General features: G+C 36.7%; 1 protein-coding gene and 1 non-coding gene across 2 annotated transcripts in view; both read right to left on the bottom strand.

Annotated features, from left to right (window-relative positions):
• IPO7 (importin 7) overlaps positions 1-25,642 on the bottom strand; it is a 40,816-nt gene that overhangs the window by 5,431 nt on the left and 9,743 nt on the right. The window contains exons 3-23 of the mRNA XM_074585929.1: positions 24,098-24,251; positions 22,982-23,140; positions 20,107-20,263; positions 19,385-19,474; positions 18,860-18,954; positions 18,677-18,761; positions 12,986-13,120; positions 12,356-12,455; positions 11,180-11,256; positions 10,706-10,822; positions 9,819-9,908; positions 9,127-9,292; positions 8,271-8,431; positions 7,298-7,426; positions 5,625-5,691; positions 5,421-5,546; positions 5,005-5,102; positions 3,217-3,312; positions 1,969-2,189; positions 1,657-1,862; positions 150-356 (exon numbers count right to left, since the gene is read on the bottom strand). Of these exons, the coding sequence (XP_074442030.1) occupies positions 150-356; positions 1,657-1,862; positions 1,969-2,189; positions 3,217-3,312; positions 5,005-5,102; positions 5,421-5,546; positions 5,625-5,691; positions 7,298-7,426; positions 8,271-8,431; positions 9,127-9,292; positions 9,819-9,908; positions 10,706-10,822; positions 11,180-11,256; positions 12,356-12,455; positions 12,986-13,120; positions 18,677-18,761; positions 18,860-18,954; positions 19,385-19,474; positions 20,107-20,263; positions 22,982-23,140; positions 24,098-24,251 (2,736 nt within the window). The remainder of the gene's footprint in view (positions 1-149; positions 357-1,656; positions 1,863-1,968; positions 2,190-3,216; positions 3,313-5,004; positions 5,103-5,420; positions 5,547-5,624; positions 5,692-7,297; positions 7,427-8,270; positions 8,432-9,126; positions 9,293-9,818; positions 9,909-10,705; positions 10,823-11,179; positions 11,257-12,355; positions 12,456-12,985; positions 13,121-18,676; positions 18,762-18,859; positions 18,955-19,384; positions 19,475-20,106; positions 20,264-22,981; positions 23,141-24,097; positions 24,252-25,642) is intronic.
• On the bottom strand, positions 9,441-9,622 carry LOC141743230 (small nucleolar RNA SNORA23). Its single transcript, XR_012586997.1, has one exon. It is a non-coding gene; the product is annotated as a small nucleolar RNA SNORA23 (small nucleolar RNA).

Below are 25,642 nucleotides of genomic sequence, written 5' to 3'. Positions count from 1 at the left end.
ATGGCTTCCCCTTTCCAAAGAGCTTGTTCAGAGCACATATTGGAAAGCCTGTTTGGAAGCTTTAAACAGGTTCTAGTTTACAAATGGTATGCACTAAAATTAAGTTAAAATATAACTTGTTGGCCAGGAAAGGGAATAAAGTTACTTACTCTGAAAAATTGTTTTAAATATCTGATATTCATCAATAGGGTTGTCTTCATCATCAATAATTGTGGAATACCCTTCCAAAGCAGTCTCTTCAGCATCATCTTCTTCCCAATCTTCATCATCTCCATCTTCACCTGCCTGTTTTGCTAGGATTTCTAGATATTCTTGACCATCTTCATCAATGTCATCTTCATCACTCCCCAATTCCTCTGAGTTAAATATCACACACAAAGAAGTTTATCTCAGGAATAGCAAGAAAAACTGTTTAGGAAGATGGCCCATTGTACAAAACAGTCAATAGAACTGCTAACAGTACAACGCAGACTAGAGAGCGGGAAGCTCATTTAACTCCTCTCCTAGCACCATGGTCTTCCCCTACCCTGACACACTTTCCTCACTTACACCAACTGTGCACAGTTACACAGTTGGTGTAAGCAAGGAAAGTGTGTCGGGGTTGGGGAAGACCATGGTGCTAGGAGAGGGGTTAAATGACTTGCACCAACTGTGTAAGTGGGAAACTAAAATTTTACTGTCACAAAAACATATACAGAAAAATGTATATACAGATAGTTTGGAACAGCACTCGATAAAACTTTAGGCAAAGTAGTATTCGTGCTCCAAAAGAAGTTTGAAATAATTTGATGAAAACACTTTTAAAGGCACATTCAAAAGGGCTATTGGAAAGAATGCTTGAAAAATACAAAATGTAATAGTGTGAATGATGTATAATGACAACAGTCTGGAGAGTCCAGAATTCAACAGCAGGTACCAAAAAAAACCTGGGCTCTAAGTAGATAGATGGAAACCAACAGATACTCCTTTGAGTGTGTTCAACTGTTGCAAACAATTACTCACAAAGACACCAGGCTAATGATGGGAAGATAAAAATAGGGAACAAGAACTGAAAGCTTAATCAGAGTATAGGGAACGATGGAAGAAAGAAGTACGGGGAAGCTGCAGGCAATTTTGAACTTCACATAAAGATGACGGTAAAAGATGTGAAAGTTCGTGAAATGACTGTATGAAGAAGAATGTCTATAAAAGCTGATATAGTTGAGATCACTTTAGTTCAGGGGAAAAAAAAAGTATCACAAGAACTGTCATTTTCAACACACAGCTACAACACCAGCAGCTCACGGGACAGTTTGTAATATACAGGTTGAACTGTACAATGGATTAGAAGGATTCCTGGAAACTCTTCTACTGACTCTTGCCCCTCACTCAAATGGGAAACATGCCCCAGTAATAATTCTTTTCAGTAATGACAGCATCCCCACACAAAAGCTAACTTGATGTGACTCTGAGGAGACTCTGCCTAGGAAGTTAGTCTTTAAGAGGGACTGGAAAGTAAGTCAGATGTACATGGAAGTAGTTAAAAATGTGCAGTGTTCTATGTCAGCATTTCATTTTTGCAATTACGGAACTCTGAAGAATTCCACAAAGGAACTCGGCATCTCCAACAGAAGAAATGAAAAATACAAAGTAACAGCAATGTTTCAGTTTCCATACCTGTTTCCTCATCTTCTTCAGCTTCATCATCATCATCACTGTCATTTTCATGCTCTGCATGACAGGCATATGCTCTTTTCAATCCATTAAATAAAAGGATAAAAGCTGGCAGGATCTGGCCTGCAACTTGATTTAAAACCTGTGGTATTTGCTCCAGATCAATGAGAGCACACAAGCCAAGCACACACATCTTTCTATCATGAAGTCTACAAAATATAAGAGTAAAATAAGTTACAAATCCTGTTATGATTTACAAGCAGGTAATATAGAGGTGAATCACAGAGAATAAGCTTCAAAATTAGAAACGCTTACCCCAAGAAACAGTCCACATCATTAAGCCACTGTGTTATGAAGTGATTAGTGACAGGCTCCACGTTATTGGGAAAACGAAGATTTTCCAATGTATTTAATAGTAAATGAGGATTGTAATACAAAGCAGCTATGGCAACCTGGAGGCACATTGTTCGCAGTTCACTTGTTTTCACTTCTCTGGTTAATCTCTCTAATGCAGCTTCCACAAATAAGGGTATGCACTGAAGAGAAGCATTACAAATTTATGATAAAAATTAAATTTTGTATTTCTGTATTTTACACAAAAGTTCAGAAATAGCATAAAACCAGTCTAGTGCGTAAATATAGAGGGCATCAAATGGGAGTAATTTTTAATTGCCAGCAGAATTCATGTATAAAGATGAAATGAAAATATGAGAAGATTTAATCTACTCCAAGCACATGGATTTTGTGACATCATGCACAGTAGATGCAATTCCTGGTTCTATAATCTTGTGTTTTAAAAATGAAAAATAGAGGAAATGCGTACACTAGGAAGTACAGTAAAATCAACTCAGTCTTTTTTAACATCCACAACAGAGTCAAGAGATATTAGTAACATTCCAAGAAAACAGCTATTCAAAGGAGCAGTCTTGTCAGAGATGCCACACTGAAAAAAAAAATCCCTATAGAAGATTATCCTTCAAATAAATTAAAAGTTAAAGTTTCCAGGGACCATATTCACAAGTATTAAAAAGCATGCAAAAAATGTTTAAACAGCTATTATACAGTGCTTGTTACGTACAGCGCAGAAGCACACAGACTCATCTCTCAAATTCCAACTTTCCTATGTGCATAATGAAGTCCCTGGTTCCTCTAGGACATTAATTTGGATTCTAAGAACTCCACTTCCATTCTTATTTATTTCAAGGCTATTAACTTGACAGACTGAATAACGTTCATGAAATATTCACTAGAATTAACTTAGAATATAATTAATCGACTTTTAGAACCAAGATGCTCCTAAACCAGCCCTCTTCCAGATTCATGAAAACACTTAACATTGAGTTTTGTAGCGTCTTAAGTTCTAGAGACAAAGTGTGCAATAACTCTCTCTGTAGTGCTGTTAACTGAGCAGAAGGACTTGTGACATTGAAGTAGAAGACAGGATTATTAGTGATGCTACACAAACTTCTTGGTACAGAACTCATGTTAATACATAAGCAATTAATATTTGAGAATAAAAATATTTTTAAAATATTAGTTACAGAAACCAAAGTTGTTACTAACCTGATCAATGCCACGCCCTTTACACTGAAGAATAATTACTTCTAACAACTTTGCTGCATGACATTCTGCATCTTCTCCGGCAACTCCTGTAAGGACCTGAAAAATAACAATTACTGTTGATGATATCCCTTCAAGAAGTATTTTCTATGTACTGCTTTGCTTTGGAAAGCTGATATGAATTTATGCACTCTATTATAATGCTAGCGTAAATATCCATTAGTGAAGCAGCCAAGTCTACAGCAATGGTTCAGTATTAGAACTAGAGACTGAAACATTGCTCAAAGTGGGTAAAACTGAGCTACACATACAAGTATTCAGTAACTCTATGGACACAGAGCTTACAACAGTAACTGGATAAGCATCAGCTGCCACTTTGCAAAGGTTTATTTCATACACAAACCAAAAATTTTTCTTATGCATTCATGTACTGAATTTTGTAAAAATTATATTTACAAATTTGAGATATCTAGTGGGAGACCACACAATACCTAAAACTTCAGTGTTAAAGATTCACTGTGCTCAGCTAATAAAACTAATCACGAAGAGGCACAGTAGAATCATAGAATCAATAGAATCTTCATGGTTGGAAAGGACCTTTGAGATCGTCAAGTCCAACCATACACCACACACAAAAAAAACCCCCAACCAACCTACAATCTCTGCCACTAGAGCATGCCCTGAAGTGCCACATCTAGACATTTCTTAACTACCTCTAGGGATGGTGACTCAACCCCCTCCCTGGGCAGGCTGTTCCAGTGCCTGACCACTCTTTCAGTAAAGTAATTCTTCCTAATATCTAAGAATTAACAGGCTAATTTTCTTTTTTATATATATAAAATGTTCAAGTATTTACAGTCAGCCTGGTTGCAACTTGTTTTCAAATAAAGGCTGACAAGAATTATTCATTATAATATTTAAACATCTTCAGAAGAATTACTCAGGAAACACCATGGTCAGGGCAGCTGACAGTTCACCATAGTTCTTATATAGACAAAACATATGATATCCAGAAATGGGAAACTGCAATCTGCACAGGTTACTATTAGAGATTATAAAATATTAACACCATTTTATAAAAAAGTATTAATTTCCTCACATAGGGCTAACATTCTGGAAAGCTTTGTATTCTACACATGCATTGGATAACGAAAGCCCAATTGATAGCCACCTACAATACGCAGGAGCTGAGAAGCTAAGTTAAATACAGAAACACTGCCCCAAAAGTCACTGGTCTGAGTCAGAACAATTGTATTCTGCTCCCAGCTTTTATCACTGACTTGGCATGAACTTGGGAAAATAACTTCCTATTCCTATCCCTCTACTTTCCATCCCTGCTCCACTTGTTTTAGCTAATAGATTTAAGACCTCTAGCATACATATGGTATGCGGTATCCCAGCCACAGTGAGGCTACAAATCGCAGATAAAAGAAACCACTTACCTTTTGCAATATGCATACGTGTGTTTTGCATACCCACATGCACAAAGTATATTACTCAAAACACACACGCACAAAACCATGGTTTGTTTTATCTGCTTTTGTTGTGCACAATTTATTTTTCCCTTTTAGCAAAAGCATGTATCTGAAACTTGATGCAACCTCTTTAAATTTCTCTGCAGTAACTCACTAATTTGTGGAATCACAGGGAACGTTAAATAGCATAATGCCTTAAGAGCAGACATCAAAATTCTTCAGTTTTACAGTCTGCTGTTGTGGAAAAAAGTACCCAGTTTAACAGTGTATTACTTCAGAGATCACAGGTTTTGTTATCGCAGAGGAATCTACTTACCTTCTTGCACATACTGTAGATCATTTCAAGATATTTTGTGTCTGACAGAAGCGTATCTGTATCAACAGTAACATAATTATGCAAGAGAGGCATCATGTCTGCATTAAAAGAAGAATGATCACAGTTAGATATTGTTTGCACATTTTATTAGACAAGCTGTTAAAATCAGTTTGAAATCTATGTATTAATAAATTAATTACAGTTCTTGCTTAATATTTGTCCGGATAAGCGTGCATCTAGTCATAGATGCCTTGGCAAAACAAGGCTGGTTGCAGCAACAGCAGAATAAAATACTTCAAGCATAATCTCACTTCAGTCAGCGTTCTCCTAACACTTCAATCAAGATGCAGTTCATTGTATGGTTGAAATTACATGTATGAAACCGTTTGGCTTTCTGATTTATTTTTATTACTTACCAGTAAAATAGTCAAAGCCATCCTGCTGAAAGACTTCAAATACAAGAGGAAGAAGCTGCCACATTTGTGCAGAAACTTGTTGACAGGTCAGACTATGAGCCAAGGAAAAGATCTCCTCATAGAACTCTAAAACAAACAGAATCTAGGTAAATTTAATGCCAATCGCATACAGTTAAAAAAATAAGCCAACAAAAGTACAGATACCTAATACATGCTGCTGCAAAACTGTTCCAATAACTTGTAAACAGATCCCTTCCAGCTGCTGGGTAATCTGGAAAAAGGAAATTTATGACTGTTTTCAATACTTTGGAGTTTAAATTAAACACATTTTAAATAAAAGTACTCTAAACAGTTTCTATTTAGACAATATAGTCTTCTAAAAAAATTCAAAATTTCTCACATTTTAGAACACTAAATGTGTAAGAGCAGCACTCTTAGCTAAGGATTTGTAAGAGCTTTTAATACGAGGTGGCTTTGGGATATTCTTTTAATATTGTAAGAAACTCATTATAGGGTATCCTTTAAAAAGAAAGGCCTGACAGTAACCCTATGCAGCATTCAGTCCCATCAAAACACAGTAAGTATTTATATATCAAAGGGGTAAGCAATGGAAGTTGCAGGAACTATTTGCTTTTCTGGAAAAGTGTAAATTCGAAAAACAAAACAAATACCAAACCGCCCCCCAAACCTAGCTTAGGATGTTCATAGGCTATGTGGACAATTAGTATAAATGCTGCTCTACAGATGCAGACACTCTTCCCAATTAGTATTTATTAGTCCCTAGAACAGCTAACAAAACAGTCATTAACCTGTTTAGGGCACTTACCTTACATAGGGACAAATAAGGGTTGAGTTTCTGGTCTTAGCTATGCAGAACAGGATTTGAAACTAACCAGCTAAATACCTTATCTCTTGGAACACTGGTCATCCTCTGTGAGATGTCTCTAAATATAAATGTTTACTGATCAACGTTTTACAATTGAGTTCCTCAGGACTAGCATATTGTTACACAAACTTTTCATTTAGATAGCAAGAATTTGCTGACAAAAACAAGTACATGAAAAGCTTGCTGAGCAGCTTTAGCAACAAGTAAATGAGCCGAACTGGTCCTTGGCTTATTGCATGGCAGCAGTGGATTCCGACCATGGGCATTCAGAATTCGTTTATGTTGCTTCCTTAGTAAAGTCTTCAGAGCCCTGAGAGTACAATTTATTACTGAATTGTTTAGTCACTAAAAAACTATAATGTATTTATCAAACAACAGTAGCTGACTTTGTCAAGAAGGATTTCAATCAGCAACAGCATCTTTTGAACAAGCTGTACTCTGGACCAAAGTTAGTCCATTCAGTCGAACAAAGCTAACTAACAAAAGTTTTCATCACATTGGAGAATTCTACAGTGCAGATTAGGCAGGTAAACAAAGCTATCACTTGGCATAGCCACAACAGCTGTATTTACAGACATTGATTCTGTTGCAGAGAGCAAACTAAGTCAGCAGAGTCAATGTTCAAAGCTAACTGAAGTTTTATCTATTTTCTCCGAAGGGCAGACCTCATCAAATCAAATGGGTTTTTCCAGCTGAGCCGACAGAGTTCCATTAGTTAGAGACAAGTTTCTTTCACCTATTTGAACAAGAATCTGGATTCTTATGGGAAATACTGTGGTAACATTTATGCTCTATTACTACACATGTTGTGTCATAAATGTGACCCACTGTTACAACTTTGTTGCATGGTAAGTATTTCACTGCTTTCTGTTTTAAGATATTTTTGCCTGAAAGGACAGTTTTTCAGATAACGTCAGGAATACGGGAAGTACAAAAAGACTTTCAATGTCTAGAGACAATACGTATTAGCTTTAAAGTAATTTTTACTTACTTCCTTGTGATCTTCAACTACACTGAGAAGTGTATCAATAGTATTCAAGATTCCCATTGCTGTCACTGCTTTGTCATCACTGCCCTCTTCATCTGGGCCAGTCTGGATCACCTGGTTAAATGTCATTGCCTGCAAGTAACAGCAAAACAACCCATAAATATGTCATTTAATGAGAACATGTTCGGAGATGAAGAGCAATTGTGCAAGTCTGATATTATACACAATTTAAGGAAGACTTCTGCTAAGAAAATGTGTATGAATACTAGAGAGTGACTGCTCTATTCCAGAGTTTGTATTCAAGATTGATAAAATTTAAATGTTAAGCCACTTGAGCTGTCATCCTTTATCCATTCATGAATAAGATACAAATTACATTACTTTCCTTGCAAAAGAACACATTTTCTATGAGTAAGTTTTTCTGACGTAAGGTTTAACTGGTAGCTGCACTAGACTGGGCCACTTTGCAGGCATTCCCACAGAGGACATGAAAACAATTTAGTTTTAAATCCAAGGCAAGAGCCTTTAATAGGGAAGCACTGAGCCGACCTCTGCTTTTGAAGCCATTATAACAACTTGCTAGATACGGCCATTCAAGGTCCGAATTTCTCCTGCAGATTCAATTTCATTTTCATATTACATACAATGTAACATTTTCACACCAAACTTTTTATTAAAAATCTGCTCTTTAAGTTTCCATTTTTAAACAGAAAATTCATTATGAACAGTATCAGGAGAAACTAAGTATCAAGATTTCTCAAACATTTCTACATTTGTTCTTAGAAATTTCCATTTAGTTCAAGCTACAAAGCCACTTTTGAGAAAAAACAATCTAAATATAGAAGAAAATTACCTGTATGAGTGCACTTAAGCAGACTGGAGTACCAACAGCTATTGACTTACGGACAACTATCTTCATTTTAAATACCCATCTTTCACATATTAAACATCTTTTTAAGTCACCAGAAAGTCTTACCAAATGCTGTGTCATTTCTACTGCAATTGGGGTAACTTCTTCACTATATTCACAGATCATCTTCTGAATCACATTAGTAAGATCATCATTTTCAGTTTCTCTTATAATATGAAGTAAAGCTTGCATGACAGGTCTAATGAATGGAGTAATATATTCTTTAGCTGTAAAACAAGTGGAAATATTTGCATTGACATATTTACAAAACTACAGTATCAGCATAAGAAAATCAATACATACTTTATTAGTATTTAGTGCTTTGGCATTAACATGCCAAAACCATGGGTAGTATAAATCATTATAACAACACTAACATTCTGAACAATTTTTTTGTAAAAATGTATACCAAGAGGGATCACAACTGAAGTATGAAAACCAGAGCTCTACAGTCTTTATGGAATGCAAAATTACTTATCAATGCAAATTTTAGTTGAACAGGAACGGGTACATATATATTTTTGTCAAATTAGCCAAAGTAGTTGATACAGAAGTTGTTTGCTTTACTAAGCAATGTAAAGCCTGCCAGGATAAAGACAACTTTTTAAAAAAGATACATTTGAACATGAATGAATGTATGCTGAGACAGATATGCTTATATTGCCACCTTATTTTTGATTTGATGATGAGGTGTTGTAAAACTGGATTTATAGTATCATGAAATTGTGATGTTATCTATCTAAAAAAATTTACAATATAAAAATTAAAATATTATTAAAAAAATTTACAATAAGTGACTACAAATTAAAATTGCCAAGAAGTAAATTAACATCAGGAAAGAAGAGAACAAGTCTCCCTGAACACTGCAATATTAATGCCTATTCCATTAAAGCTTGCTGTAGCTTTAAGAAAAGAAGGCTACCTTTCTCTTGATTACTGATCAGAACTTGAAGTGCTATTGCAGCTTCCACTTTTACAGGCATTTCCCTATCATCTATCAGACACCGTCTTGTGAGTTCTAAGGCTGTCTGGAGATTCTGGTCACTCTTAAATTTGACTTCACAAAAATAATGAAGAACCCAACAAGCCTGAAAAAAAGACATTGAACAAATTCAGAGTTACAAAACCTGCAAACAGGATTATCGACTACTCGCATACCCCTAACCTACACAAATTAGGAAATCTGAAGTATAACTACTGTTGAATAAAGATACCGTAAAACTTTTTAACAGATGAAGATGTCTGAGAGTGTGGAGGCTGGCCAGTGGGAGGTTTGTCTTTCAGACATCACTAGACCAGTACTATGATCTCAGGTTCATCTTTGGCCACAGGTTTTGTGTGAGCAGTACGGTCTAAATGCAGAACACAAATAGACGGTACCACCAGACACAGATGGAAAACTATGCACACAATTCTGCAGCCATTTTAAAACTACACAGTAACTATCTACAGTCACACAAAGATTGATACTAGTCTCTGAAATAAGCATACAATTTATTACAGAACAGGTGCAAAGAGGTGTGCATTTGTTAGAGGGAAAAATTTAAAGAATATTCCTGAAGTCTTCAGTCGAACAGACAGTGTATCTTAACAGTAAATCTCACAATTTCTTACCCGTGCTCTCATGTAACCCAGCTCACTGCTGAAGAGAGGGAACACATGATTCTGCAGCATATATTCCATCTGATCTTTATAAATCTTTTTCTGTCAGAATATGAACAGAAACACACTAGTTTAAAACTTCATGTAAAAATGCATTTCTAACCCAGTAAAAAATGTCACATACAGAAGTGTGAACAGCATAACAAAGCCCTCAGACTTTTAACTTCCCCCTTTATTAAAGTCCGTTAAGCAACAATGAAATCCCATATTAGTAATTAAACTTGGATCCAACATGGACTTTTATAATTTTCGGTCAAAACAGTGACACTTTCTTTCTGTCATTTTTTGACTCCTAGAGACACCTTTTACTTGGCAGTACATTAGTCTGGTACCAAAAGAAAAAGTGGTCAGGGAAACTTCGCAGAGACATGATCCAATTACCAAGTCCATGCCCTGCATCTTTTTTGCTACCATTCTAATTGAACAAGGTTGCTAATTTCACTTTATTTCTTCTCTTCTATACACAGAAAAGACCTCATTAAATCAATGGCCTCTCACTGAATGGATTTTTTTTCCTTGCTTCCAAAAAAAAAAAAAAAAAAGGAATGTAGTTAAGTGTAGCCCAGCAAATGGTGTAGCAATTCTTAGTAGAAGCAGAGAACTTAAAGGAACTTAAAACAATCATCTGAAATTGAACGCGACCTAATAGAACTTGTGTAAGCAAGCTGAAAACAAAACCAAAACAATTTAAGTTCAACAGCTTTAAAAAATCTGGCAATGATTCCAAAACTTGTAAACTCAAAGAGCTGTTTTCTCATTTCTTCTAAGACACCATATGTGAAAGAAAGGAAAGGAGGAAAAAAAATAAATAAAAGAACCACCGGATTTGTTATGCTTACTTTTAGGAGAATTTCAGCCAAAGACCCGATCATATGTAAAGCACCATCTTTCTTACGAGGGTCAGCATTTGGCTCCGTAAGGATCTGATAGCAAAAGCCCATTGTCTTCTGCAAGACCTAGATTACATGTAGGGTTAGTCAAAGTATTTCAGTCAATCATCTCAGGTACCATTCTCAGTGCTCTGAAATGCTTAAATCTCTAATAATCTTCTCTACATCTGGAATTTGAATAGTGTTTTTTGTCTTTGTTATAAACACACAACATTTATGATATAGAGGTCTTAGGGAATTGGCAGATACAAAAATCACAAGTAGACCAGTACAACATAAATTTGAGAGGAATGATGAATTTTACTGTACTACAATACAACAGAGAACAGAAAAGTAAAACTTTTATTAGTAATTATTTCAGCAAATGGAGACTATAAGGTAAATCTAGCTAACATATTTAATTAAAATCCTTGAATAGCTTACCTCTTTTCTTTTACTACATGAGGTAAACAATAACGTCTGAGCAGCAGTTGTTGGAGAAATGAAGTCTTCAAATACATCTATTAAGTAAACATACATCAGCTGTAGATTTTGTTCCTTTACTACATTCATGATCCTAATGTAATCTTATTATTTAATATGAAACAGGATATCAACAATCGTCCTTCTTTTCAGGTGGTTAATCATGCTTTCTTACTACAAATATTCCAAGACCAAATAGCAGTAACAAATGGTTGGAGGATGCCGATACATGTTTCACCTTTTTCATGATCACCAGCTCTACCTGTCTAATTTGAAATTGTACGTCTTCCTTATTTTTAAGATAAAATTTTTGTAACAGTAGAAGCACACACAGATGTCTATTTTTGACATATATGTTATTTGCTGTACAGGCAAGCACACGTAATTGATTGAGTTAAAAATGCTTAGTTTCTTATTTCTCTGCATAAGATTATCAGACCCTTGTATAATACCTGTACCGTTTATAGGTCTGCCTCTGACTTGAGGGATAAGAAACTCCCAATCCCATCAAGATTACTTGTTCTAGCCATATAAAAGTCCTAGTGGAAGGAAGAATTTGTTCAGGAAGTCTGATGTATCTTCTTTCTTCCCCAGCTCGAAAGGGCTGCATAGACTTACAGTAAACCCCAACAACAAAGTAGCAAGCCACAGGAGGTGAAATTAGACAAGTCTGGAATGCTAGGTTAACTTCATAATGTTTCATTTACCACTACAGTAAATCTGTTCTGAACAATGCCACATGTGAAATTCCTTAAGATCATACAAAGTCCAAGGCCTGAAATAGCAGCTGTTGTAAAGCATAAACTTTTAATAACATTAAACAATGTAATTATTGCCACCAAGACATGGACTGTTTGACTTAACAAAAACTTTGTAACTGTCAAAATTAGCTACTTTTTTCAAGTGCAGAAAACACCTGTGTCATTGTTGACTGTCACACGTTACCTGTCATTTCCACCACTATATCCAAAAATTAACTATATGAAGTTATATTATTTGGATAACACAGACTGTTTTTCTCTTTTTATTTTTCTTCTTTTAAAGACTAAAGCCATCTCTATTTTCAAAAAAAGCCTACAAAAATTCCATCTTTGTGTGAATTCATATTTTAGTATGAATAGATTTTAAAATTCTCACCAAATTTCATGCGAATATATTCATATGGATCTTCTTGCCAAAGCTCTTCATCAGCATCTGTATAGCACATCAATGGAAAAATAACATCTTGGATAATTCCCTGAAAGAAAAAAAAAGTTGAAAACAGGCTAGCACTACTAAATCAATCTCTATATTCTGCCCCGTATTTCATGGATTTTGTCCATCCTGTCACTTCTCATACAAAACGGTAACATTCTAAAACTACTTGGACGTGGTGGATTTTATGTGGTACCTTACAAAGAAGAGATCTTTTAACTTAAGGTAGAGCCACAATACAGTGCAAGCTATTAGATATGCTTTGGATAACGGTACGTGGAGATGATTCAATGCCATAAATTCAGTAGTTAACATCATCTCCAAATTTGTTGTGTTGCTCTGTTACACTGTAATCCTTATTAAGGCACAAAAGAGTGACAGGAAAAAAAGCAATTAGCTAGCTTTGCTCATGTATCGAGGTAACCTTCACCAAACAGGCTTAAACCATTTCCACCACCAATTTATAACAGAGGTCCCTAAAACTTGAATTCTAGCAAGGCTAGAAACACTGTACAACAGACCGACTAATGTACTATTGAGTCATGTAAGTATTAAACCCCGAAAATGGTTTACTTGAATATGAGGCTTCAGGTTCTTCCAGGTGACTGCGTGTGACACTCCTTGATTGATGTAATTCAGTGTTTGCTGCAGAACTCTAGGAGCCATGTACTGCTTTTCTTTGTATTGATACAACACCTTCAGCAACACCTAGAAAAAAAATCAGATCTCATCAATAGCTTATACTGAGCACAGACCATTTTAACCTGAAGAATTCCACCCTCTCTCACAATCCTACATAAGAGCCCCTCTAAATGCAACAAGTACTGACTAATCCTTCTACTAAATGTCATTGTTAATTTTGTAAGGCAGTTTGCAGCTCTATCAGGTGCTGCTTATCTTTTAAAAATACAATCCTTTAATAAGACAAAACATACATGCTAATTCATCACCAACATAGCCCAGGGGACTCTTCCCTCTGAGGTTTATTATTCCATCTTGCCGCTCTTTGGGGGTGGAAATTCATGCCTAATCACTGGATTGGTAAAACACTCTACACTTGGGCAGTCTACTGATTCTTGCCTATGTGCAGCCTTACAGCAATGACGCTGTATGACCAATGTCTGTGTATGAAGAATGATGAACTAGCCTCTCCCCTTTGCTTCCAGGCCTCAATTCTTCTCCTGAGGTGGTGTTCAGAAGTATTCACAGGGATTTACTCTTGTTAAAGTCCACGGCTCTCCACAAATAAGGACATGAAATGGACATGGGTCCATTACTAGTACTTAAATTCCAGCTCACTAGAAAGTTTGGTACTGGTAATGCAAGGGGGTTTCCTTGTAGCCCAGTCCGGGTCAGTGGCAACACTGCACCTTTAAGAGCAGCAGCACCAATGGGAGGGAAATGATAAATTCCATTTCCAGGGTTTAATTTAATTCTTCACATATAACAACGTTTAAAAAAAATCCAAAACTGAAGGAACTGGAAAGGCTTCTAACTTGAATTTAGAACAACCAAGAATGTTAATCATTAAAAAGAGTCTAAAAAGCTAGTGACAAAATTAATTAAACACGTAAACAACTCTAACATATTTTACTTCCTTGATGGTATACCTTTAACACAGTCTTTCCAGCAGTAATTGGGAAACTAACAAAGACTGGGATTTCTTGCCATTTTACAGAACACAAGATTCTCTTCCTTTATAAATTTCAACACAAGCAACAAAGAAATGACGATCACTATTAACATCATATACTGAACCTTCATAACGCATGGATCTGAGACAGGCTGCACGGCCTAAGTCTCACCATGGTGGCAGCTCAGGAGAGATTAAAAAGATACAAATTGGGGGTTCTTTGTTCTAGGCAAAAGTAGTAATCCTGGGTCTTGAGCAAACTAGAACTTAACATATAGGAATACAATCTTCTCTGTGGAAAAGCTTATACAAGAAGGTCCAGTTTGCTGGTGTATTTGAATTTTACAAGGATCTGAAGTTTCTTTTTTGTTTTGAGAGAGAGAGATATTCTCCAACGCACCAGGATAGCACACAGAAAAGCCTTAATTCATCAACAGTCAGTGAAAAGATGGGGAATACTATCCAGAAATGAGGACAAAACTGAGGCCTAACAAATGGTCTATGCAGCCACATTACTTAGAACAAGTGGTTTGGTCCTTTCTTTTCACAGATCTAAACAGCTACCTCCTAGGATTCAGATGCAATAAGGAAAGAAATTTAAAAGATTAAGAAAATGTTTAAGAATTGCAGACAGTAAAAGCAGGATGTCGGACTGAGGCTTCAGGGCAAATAAAATTCTGCAACTGTGTCAAGGAACAACCAGGCAGTAGTGTTTGACCAGGGCTTAGCTCTGGCTCATCAGGTCCTTCAAAATGAGAAATGTCTTGAGCAAAACAGCTGCTAAAACAAGAGGTAAGAATCAAGGTGTTCCAGCCAGACAGCTCAGACTGTTTTGGACAAGGTTAAGAAAGTTTAGCTAAAACTAATGCTGAATGTACTGGTTTTTCTTTTTTTTTTTTTTTTGTTTTTGTTGGTGACATGCACATGACCAAAATTTAGACTACATAAAAAAATAATCAATGAGAAGTAACTATCAGAAAAATATTAGCAGTATGTTTCAAGTTTACACTTGAACAACTTGTAATCCCATACCGCGTATTTATCTATTACTCCTTTAGTAAAAGGGTGCGTACACTTTGGAGAGTCAAGAGAACTCAAGTCAAGCATATTATCAGCATTTGTATTCTTTGGTACAGATTTCCAATTTTTGTAAGGATGATCCATCCCATTTAAAAATCTTCTATAACATTTATCTGAAGAGTTCAAATTTCTTGAGCATACATACAAGATTTATCTTCTGCATAGAAACAGTGGACAGCGTCTTAAAAATAATCTGTATTTCTATACAAACTACATTATTGTATAGGAAGAAACTGTAAGCATTTTAAAGTCTTGCCCTTTAGCAATTTTCTTTAAAGACCTGAATTCTCGGTGTTTCCTAGATGCAATAAAAGGAACAAATTTGATTCAAAGAAAAAAGAAAAAACAAGAAGTATTTTGTTGAACTGTTTAAATTTATCTTTTCAAAGACTTCTTTTGCCCATACAGTCTTCAGTCAGAACTTCATTTTACCTTTGAAGTACAAAGCAACCAGTAAGGTCTTAAAGAACGTGTAATAGTTATCTGCCTGATGCCATCTACAGGTATAAGCACCTCAGAACGTGATGTTGACCCCACTTGTCTGAGTAGAATATGTTGAGATATATTTTTTAACACTCAACGTGACAAATGTTCTCTATCCTTTCAATACTTTGGATGACCTTCAAAAAACATGTATTTAGGAGATGCTTTCCCTAGTTTTCCTCTTTTAAAGTCCTGTAATTCATTATAATTTCCTTAGGAATGAAAACTGAACTAAGAACTGTTCTTCTCCCAATTCATAGAATCGTGGAATAGATTGGGTTGGAACGGAACTTTAAAGGTCATCTTGTCCAACCCCCCTGCAATAAGCAGGGACATCTACAGCTAGATCCGGTTGCTCAGAGCCCCGTCCAACCTGAACTTGAATGTTTCCACCTACCACCTCTCGGGGCAACCTGTGCCAGTGTTTCACCACTCTCATTGTAAAAATTTTCTCCCTTGTATCTAGTCTAAATCAAACCTCTTTTAGTTTAAAACCATCGTTTTAAACTGTCCTATCACAACAGGCCCTGCTAAAAAGTTTGTCCCCATCTTTCTCATAAGCCATCTTTAAGTTGCAATAGGCCTCAATAAAGTCTCCCAGAGCCTTCTCTTCTCCAGGCTAAATAACCCCAACTCTCTCAGCCTGTCATCACAGGACAGGTGTTCCAGCCTTCTCATCATTTTCGTGGCCCTCCTCTGGGCCTGCTCCAACAGGTCCATGTCCTTCCTGTGCTGAGTGCTCCAGAGCTTGATGTAGTACTCCAGGTGGGGTCTCACCAGAGCAGAGCAGAGAGGGAGAATGACCTCCCTTGACCTGCTGGCCATGCCTCTTTTGATACTGCCCAGCATATGGTTGGCTTTCTGGGCTCTGAGCACACATTGTTGGCTCATGTCCAGCTTTTCATCCTCCAGTACCCTTAAGTCCTTCTCGGCAGGGCTGTTCTCAATCCCTTCATCCCCTAGCCGGGGATTGCCCCAAGCCAGATGCACGACACCACTTTGCCTTGTTGAACGTCCTGAGGTTCACATGGGACCACCTCTCAAGCTTGTTCAGGTCCCTCTGGATGGCATCCCATCCCTCAGGCATGTCAACCACACCACTTAACTTGGTGTCATCCACAAACTTGCTGAGGGTGCACTCGATCCCACTGTCTATGTCACTGATGAAGATATTGAACAGTACTGGTCCCAGTAAGGACCCCTGAGGGACACCACTTATCAGCGAACTCCATCTGGACATTGAGCTGTTGACCACTATCCTCTGGATGCAACCATCCAATCAATTCCTCATCCACTGAACAGTCCACCCATCAAATCCATCTCTCGCCAATTTAGAGAGAAGGATGCTGTGGGGGACCATGTCAAAGGCCTTACAGAAGTCCAGATAGACAACATCCATAGCTCTTCCCTTGTCCACTGCTGTAGTCATTCCATCTTAGAAGGCCACTAGATCAGGCAGGACTTGCCCTTGGTGAAGCCATGCTGGCTGTCTCAAATCACTCCTTTGAGGCATTTCACTGGTGTTTCCCTGTTGGCTGCTGTTACCTCAGGAGCCCCTGGCTCATCTCTGTAGGACTTCCAGTGTGCTGCAGTCTCAGAGTAACAGTCTGAGGGCCCTCACTAGCATCCTGTCCCTCTAACCTTGGCATGTCATCCCACAGCTTGTCATGGACAAGTCTGATATTATCCCCCTCCCCCTTCAAGCCTAGTTTAAAGCTCTGTCAATGAGCCCCACTAGCTTGTGAGCAAAGATCCTCCTGCCCACTTTGAGAAAGGTGAACCCCATCTGATGCCAGCACGCGTGGTGCTGTGTAGGCCATCCCATTATCGAAAAACCCAAAATTGTGGCAATGACACCAGTCATGGAGCTATGTATTAATAGACTGGGCCCGTCTATTTCTTGCAATGTTGCTGCCTCCAACTGGAAGGAGAGAGGAAAAGAAAACCTGTACTCCAGATTCCCTTACCAACTGTCCCAAGGCCCTGAAAGTCTCTTTTGATTGCCCCTGGACTACACATTGCAACTTCATCGCCACCCACATGGAAGAGCAGTAATGGGTAATTGTCTGAGCCTGATTAAAATAAAAGCTTTGAAGAAGACAATGCGCTCCCTGAGATTTTTACAAATTAATAGTCTATTTACGTTTACAACCTAATCACCTTAATATAAACAGATTTATGAGCCGATACAAGGAAATTTTACAAAAACTACTCTTAAGTTTTTTTTATAAATAAACTTGTTTCAAAAGAATGGAAGTCAGCAGTACAGCCAGGCACTGAGAATCAGAACCAAGAAAATTCCCAATATTCATGGGAGTTTTCTTGCTAGTTCAAAATGCTCAAATTACTGACTTCAAACACATACACTGTAAGAGTGGCACATGACAATTCCTGCCCCACCAATCCATTCTGTCCCTTCAGGAAAACCTGTAGATTGCTATCTGAATCGGAAAGTTACTCCCAATAAAGGTTAGTCAAGGATAGCTTGGCATAACATTAATACATCAGGTTAGAAATTGCTATAGTCCAGAAGATGCTTTGTGTATAACAACCCTGTAGAAGTGGCGATCACCAGACAGGGAGTTGAGTAGAAAGTGACCATCAGACTTACCTGTTTGTAAGCTAGCCTCTGCTTTATCAGGGTTTTGCAAAAGGCTAGGAAGCTTAGTATTTACTGACTTTGAGTCAAAAAAGAACTATACTATCAGAGTTAAAAGGGCAGGTGAAATGGTCAACTACCCAACATAAACATTATACCTATCTCTTCCAGAAAGAGAAAAAATGATAGCATTTACCTGAAGCACATCTGAAGGCCTGTTATATGAGAGCATTTACTCTATTTACAGATTATCAGTGCTGCATAGGCTATTTTCAGTGGATTGTCCTATGTGGCAAATTCAAAATTTTTTAAATCATTCTTTTCTTTTAACCCACAGATATCAGTGCTTTCCATACCAATGTGCTTAAAGAAACCCACAACAATTGTGAAGAAGAGCAAGAAGCCTTTTCAGAAAACAGTAAATCACTACCAAACTCATCCTAATATCCCCCACGTTCATTTTTCTTACTTGCTGAACACCAACAGCGAACGCCTTCAGGAACACTTCAGCAAACTCATTGTACTCCTTTGAAACATTACCAGGGCTTCCATACCTAGAATTAGAAGCAAGTATGCAAATTCAAGAGTGCAGCAATATTACTGATTTGAATATTTGTTTGTTTTTTAAAAAATATAATGGAAGAGAAAATACCTCTCAAAAAGCCTAGCTAAGATATGCAAAGCCCACTTCTTGCATTTCCACCAAGGCAACTCAGGTCTATCATCTTCATCAACTTGAAGGGTTTCCTAAAGGAGGGGGGGGTCGGGAAATATTATTTACCACCTATTTAGAAAGAGTTAGATGTATTTTGAACAACTACATAGCATATTTTGGTTTTAGCCTGCTCTTTGCACTTCTAGCTTAATAGAATTACAAAGCAAAGCATTATCTAAAAATAAATCCCATTATATATACTGCATAAATGGTCAACAAATTCTTGAAACAAGAAGCCAAAGTAAGTTTTGCTATAATTTGAAAATGGTAGAATTCCCATAAAAGCTACATATTTCCAAAATTTGTCTAGTCTGCTTAAAACACCCTCTTTAGTTTAAAAATTTATTTTCTGGGCGTCTATTGAGAAAAAAGAATGCAGAAATAAAAAAAATAAATTTTTTAACATTCTAATGAATGAAAAATATTTAAGCTTAAAGACATAAATAGCCAAAAGCCACTTACAGCTGGTACATCCCTATCGACAACAGTCTTCAGGATTTCTATCCATTCAGTCAAGTTTTGCTGATTTATCAACTCCAAAGGTAACGTATACTTATAAAAAAAAAAAGCCAAAATAAATTCATTGTAAAGGAATTTGAAAATAAATGTTACTTTCACAGTATGAATGTTAGCTCTTTCAAATCTTTGTCTACACTTAACTAGATTAGCAAATGATGCTAAAAACCAGGTTGAAGAACTTAACACAATCTAATCATATTCTCAATATCTTCAAAGGTGTTAGAGGTCTCTACTCCAATTCATTATGCTTATGCAATGCTAAGTAAGACACTACTTAAACGGATGTTACACTAACTTCTGAAGCCATTGACAGCATATGAAAAGACTCATTCCAAACTGCTGCATTTACACTGGTTATTCTATGTAGGCTGGGCTCTACAATCTGTTATTCGAAAACCAATTTTCTGATCAGTTTTCTAGCAAACACTCTACCTTGTGCCTAAATTCTATCTAATGCCAACCAGGAATAGCACTGTACAAAAGTAAAAGTACACCACAATCAAGCATAGCAAAAACCTATGATTCATACCACAGTTTGAGTAGTAGGGGAAATGATTCAGATGTAATCTAATATTGTTAATATTTCTGTCATTTACTATTTTAAGGAAAAGCATAATGCTTTAAACTAAATTACCAATCAAGTATATACAAAGTGTATTTTTTACCTGGACAAGGGCATAAAATATTTTGAAGATCTGTTTCTGGATGAGGACAGACTGATCAGATGGATCACTCAAGAGCTGAATGAAACTATCCTTCAGAACTGGTAGAAAATGCTGCATTGCAGCTATCAAAGGACTCCGCTCCTCTGGTTTCTTGTACCTTTAGATAAGAACAAACTGGTTTTGTAGATCTTTCAGGTAGCTTTTGAGTTTTAAAAGTCCATCTTTCCACGATGTAGACACAAGTAGGTTATATTACAGTTCATAACAGCATCCAATTCTAAAAAAACCTAATCATTTGTTACAGAATTTGAAATAAAGCTATAGCCAGACAACATTACAGTTAAAAGGCAAGTTAGAAAGCTGCTGAGTATCCATTATTCCACTATATATTCACATTAGTTTTCTGCTGGTAATGCACTCCTGCCAACTCACTCGCTTGGAATACTACATCATGTTCAGCCACACCATTACTATAGTGAAAAGCAATCAGAGCACTACAAAAACTGCAAGCAAAAGGTACGCGTTTATTGCCAAGAATGGCAGATGCCAGGCTAGTCAGTAAAACCACAGAAAGACATTTATCAGAGTTCACAATTTATCAAAATATTTCCAGAAGCTGGATTACTTCACGGACATTGAAGAAAGTAAATTGAGATCTCTCACAGTTTACCATTGATGTATCTCTCATCTTACCATATAATTTGCCCAAATCAAGCCTACATGGTGGACACTAAGCAGGCTTTGATTGCAACCCCACCTTGAAATTGTGTCTCAGACCTTCCCATGCTGGTGACATGGGAAGCTTGCCTATGCTGAAAACAAGGCTCCATTTCCTTTCTTAAAACATTTCAAAATTCCTGAAAGGAAATGAAGCCACATTTTGAAATTTCCCCCCCAGCTTTTAACTTCTGAAGAAGAAAGTCCTTATTGACTCAAGAGTTATCACAGCAGAATAGGATCTTGTCCATACTGGTGATGACAGTAAGAACAAAGTAAAATATCACCGTAAGACTGTACAGTTTTATATTTTGATTAACCGATTAATACTATAATACTCTTGGACTCTTGTGGGAGATTTTTAGGTTGGGGAATTAGATTTTGGTTTTTTAAATACATTTTTGGTAGACTTTTCACTAATATTAAATATCAATGCTCAGACTCTTAAACTGTGCCAATTTCTAGAAATACAAGATAAAGTCTACTCCATCTGCTGCCAGATGCCATGTTCTGTAAAAACTACTACAGAACACAGAGCTCCAAAATCCTATTCAATAATATAGTTTCCATGTATTTTCTGAAATAGAAATCTTGCTCAGGAATAGAAATGTTGATCAGGAAAATTCAGTTTCTAATTTCCACAAAAGACACAATAGAAAAAGAACAGAAAAAATTACTACGCAAAAAGCAGCCATTTGATCTTTCTGGCTGATTTTGGAGAAAAAGAAATAAAGTTGAAAAGCCTAAGATATTTACCCTCCATATTATGAAAAAAAAAAATCCCCCCAGAACTGACATAAGTAATTTAACAAATTTTACAGAAACCTGCTTCCAGACGAATTGTTACGCAATGCAATATGCAAAATCCTACATGATTTGTGAAACAGACCCTTGTTGACTTCACCCAGAAAGCTAAACAAGTATGAGCAGTGGCTGGCCTCAGCTAGTGTTTGATCAACTAAGATTATGAACACACCTGTTACCTACACTAATCACACAATGACTGTGGCTCATATCAAAATTCTTCCCTAAACAAGGATTGCTTTAATCATAATACACTACCAGTGAACACTTCATGTTTTATGTGTCTCAGATCTCTGCTCTATATTTGGTTAAAGATGTTTAATTTGAAAATCAAGTGAGAAATTAGTTTATTTTCCTTTCCTAGCAGGACCTGCAATTTTCAGCCATAGGAAAAAAAAACAACATGAGATTAAAAAAGTCTTTATAAAAGGATTTTATCTTTTTTTGTAAAAAAAGGATTTTTAAGAAACTGATATTCACCTGTTTTACACTAATTTACAAAAAATTTGTGGAATTAGACAGTGAAATTTTTCAATGCAACATTTTAAATCAAGTACACGAAACAAGAGAGTTACGCATGACAGTGCTTTGAAAGAGTTAACTGTGGATTCCATCAGTTCCACTACTACAATTCCCTGACTCCAGGATTGCACTTGTCTGTGACACAGCTCAAATGAGCTTCCTACATGCCAGCAGCAGCAGCTAAGCTCCACATAACTTCCTAAAGTACAACCTCAGCTTTAAAGCTCTGAGCATAATACCAGACACAGAGCAAAGAACATTCATCCGTATGTATCCTAGCCCAATGCCTTGCATATAGGAGAATGGCAGGCTTTGATGAAGATTTCCTATGATGGGTTGGATGAGGCTATCAAAATTTTCAAAAGGAACATACCAAAGTCAGTCAACTAATTCTGAACTTTCTAACATTCAAGATTTCACATTTTGAAACCTTTATATGTTTAGTGTCACTGCTACCTATAGTACAAATTGTATAAGAGCCTAAACCTGGTTTAAATAAATAATCATTTTCTGCAAAAGTCATGATTTTGAGCAGACTTTCTTACTGCTATCAATCGTTAAAAAACAACTACCAAATTAAGGCTTTAAACCACCCTCTTTTTTCTGATCTCAAATCTTTAATGAAGGCACTTTTCCTGTAATTTCTTAGTGGAGAAGATACACGAGCCAACATCTGCATAGTAAGTATTCAAGAATATTTTCTAAAATTAGATTTCTATCATCTTTGCGCAATCCCACACCCAATTCTACATGGTTACAGCATACATATAGGATACAAAAAATAAACACAAATCTATTAATTCCGTTGGTTTAGATGGTAGAAAAAACTTACTCATAGTTTTTCACAAGTTGATAAAGACAAAGAAGAATTCCAAGCCAACAAGCACTGTTGTCAGACTGAAGATAAAATCCAATTTTCTCCACAACTGCAGTCCAGCGACTAGGATAATCATGCTTAATAATATGGTGAATGCAAGTAGTAAGCTGTACCCTAGAAATCAAATACACAATGATTAAATAAGGTAGTGCTATTATTTTAAAAATATTCTTGTGGTGTTGAAAACAGATAATATTGCCCAAACTTAGACTTATTTCAAGTTTTGTTTAGAAGGCTTAGGTCCTGTACTTTCTGCTTAATATTCTCCGTGCCTGGTAAGATTATGGAGCAGATCCTCCTGGAGGCGCTGCTGAGACAGAAGAGTAACAAAGAGGTGATCGGGTACAATTAACACAGCTTCACCAAGGACAAATTGTGCCTGACAAACCTGGTGGCCTTCTATGAGAAGGTCACAACATCAATAGACAAGGGGAGAGCAACTGACATCATTTACCTGGACCTGAGCAAAGCCTTTGACACTGTCCCGCATGACATCCTGGTCTCCAAGCTGATAAAATATGGGTTTGATGGACCGACAATTCAGTGGATAAAGAACTGGCTTGATGGCCGCACCCAAAGAGTGGCTGTCAATGGGTCCATGTCCAAGTGGAGGCCAGTGACAAGTGGAGTCCCTCAAGGATCAGTACTGGGACCGGTCTTGTTTAGCATCTTCGTCATGAGGGTGGTGAGACACTGGAACAGGTTGCCCAGAGAGGTGGTGGAAGCCCCATCCCTGGAAGTTTTTAAGGCGAGGCTGCACGGAGCTCTGAGCAACCTGATCTAGTGGGAGATGTCCCTGCCCATGGCAGGGGGGTTGGAACTAGATGATCTTTAAGGTCCCTTCCAACCCTAACAATTCTATGATTCTATGTGAGGAATTTTAAATTTCTACATGCTGCACAAGCTGAAAAATGTTTTTCCATCTACATTAATTCTATGCTTAGGATACACAGCATATGACAATGATCTTAGCATGCAGGTGATCTTTGTTGTGCAAAAAACCCATAACAACCCCAATTCATAAACCCATAACAACCACAGCCAATTCATAAGCAAATCAAAACTGCTTACCTAATGAGCTCAGGAGAGTGAATAATGGCTTCTACAATATTTTCACGAATACAGTGTCTGTCTTCTTCTGGGATGGAGTAAGGTGGAATCTCTCCTGGCGCAGCTTCACGATCTGGCCAATACTGGGTTATCATATTTTTCAAGTAGATAACTCCTGTGAAACAGAAGTGGAAAATCAGCTGACAGTCATTCAAAATACAAAACAAAAACGCATTTTGCGAAGAAATCTATTTTAGAAAGAAAGTGAATGAAATGACTAATTCATTGACCATTTCTGAATAGGAGAATCAAAATACATAAACCATGCAAATTATTAGCCTAATAATTTACTAAGTTGATACACTTTAACCATTTATTGTGATGTCTGTATTTCAGTTATGTAAAGAATGTGTTTTCATATAAAAATACTAAACTTATTGCCTTTATCCATGCTACAGATAAATAGTTGTGGAACATTTTAGCAACACACTTCTGAAAAATACTTTATAATTATTTTCTTAGTATTTTCATTAAAATAAAGCTAATCAATACTAATGACTATCTAAAACATCCCTTGTAAGCAAAAAAAAAAATCTAATTAAATTTGTGAAACAGGAGTGAATGCTAAAGAGAAACAGAGCTCCTTTATACCAAAGTTATGACCCACAGCAGTTTGCAGCCATCAGGCTGCTGGCACAAACGCCTGCATTTATGATTTGACAATCAAATCCAAACTGCTTATGTGGCAGAATATAGATTACAGCAGTTGGAAAGAAAAGGACTTATAAAATGCAACAGGAAATCTCAAATTACAAACAAACAACAAAATTACTATTAATCTAATTCTATGTACAAATCCACAAGGCAACTTCTCTTCCCAAATTCCATATGCACCTTCTGAAGGTTCTGAAACCAAAGGGTTTCTGAAAGGGTCTGCAAAGGTAAGCAACACTCAGTAGATAGGAGCTATTACAAAACTGAAGTGATGCAGACTTCAATCTGTCCTCTGAGGGATTTATCATGCCATTAATTTGTTTGCAAAACATGCACTGTTTGCAAGCTATGCAATGTATGACTTGTCTCCATTCTCTACAAACTGCTTTGGTTTTTAATTGGCTTACACTGAGGGCGAATATTCAGAGGTTGTTTTCAAAGCACCCCCTTTTTTTGCATGTTATACATGTGAAGCAGTAACTTTTTTGAGTCAACATCTGAATGGTACCTCCAATCAATAAGATAAAATGCAAGTTAGGCTTATGCTACAACTGAGAATAGTCTACTACATGTAAGAGCCACATAAAGTGATTAAGATCACACTTCCTGAACTGTCAGAAAAACCATTAAAGTATCGTGTTGGAAACCTCTATCAAGTAATCATAGCAGCTTTAAGATGATGTATGGAGTTGCTAGTATTCGATAACCAATTTTACTGATGGCTCATGTGCAAACCAACAGGGTTCCAAAAGACATAATTTGTTTTCTTGCATTTAAAATGTTTAGAAACATTAGCATTAGTAGGACAAGGTTAAATTACTTCCTCGAACCAAGTGTACTAGCATCATAAAC

This window comes from Larus michahellis, chromosome 4, assembly GCF_964199755.1.
Source record: "Larus michahellis chromosome 4, bLarMic1.1, whole genome shotgun sequence".
Lineage (NCBI taxonomy): Eukaryota > Metazoa > Chordata > Aves > Charadriiformes > Laridae > Larus > Larus michahellis.
The sequence above is the reverse complement of the archived record's forward strand: the minus strand, read 5'-3'. Positions and strand labels throughout refer to the sequence as shown.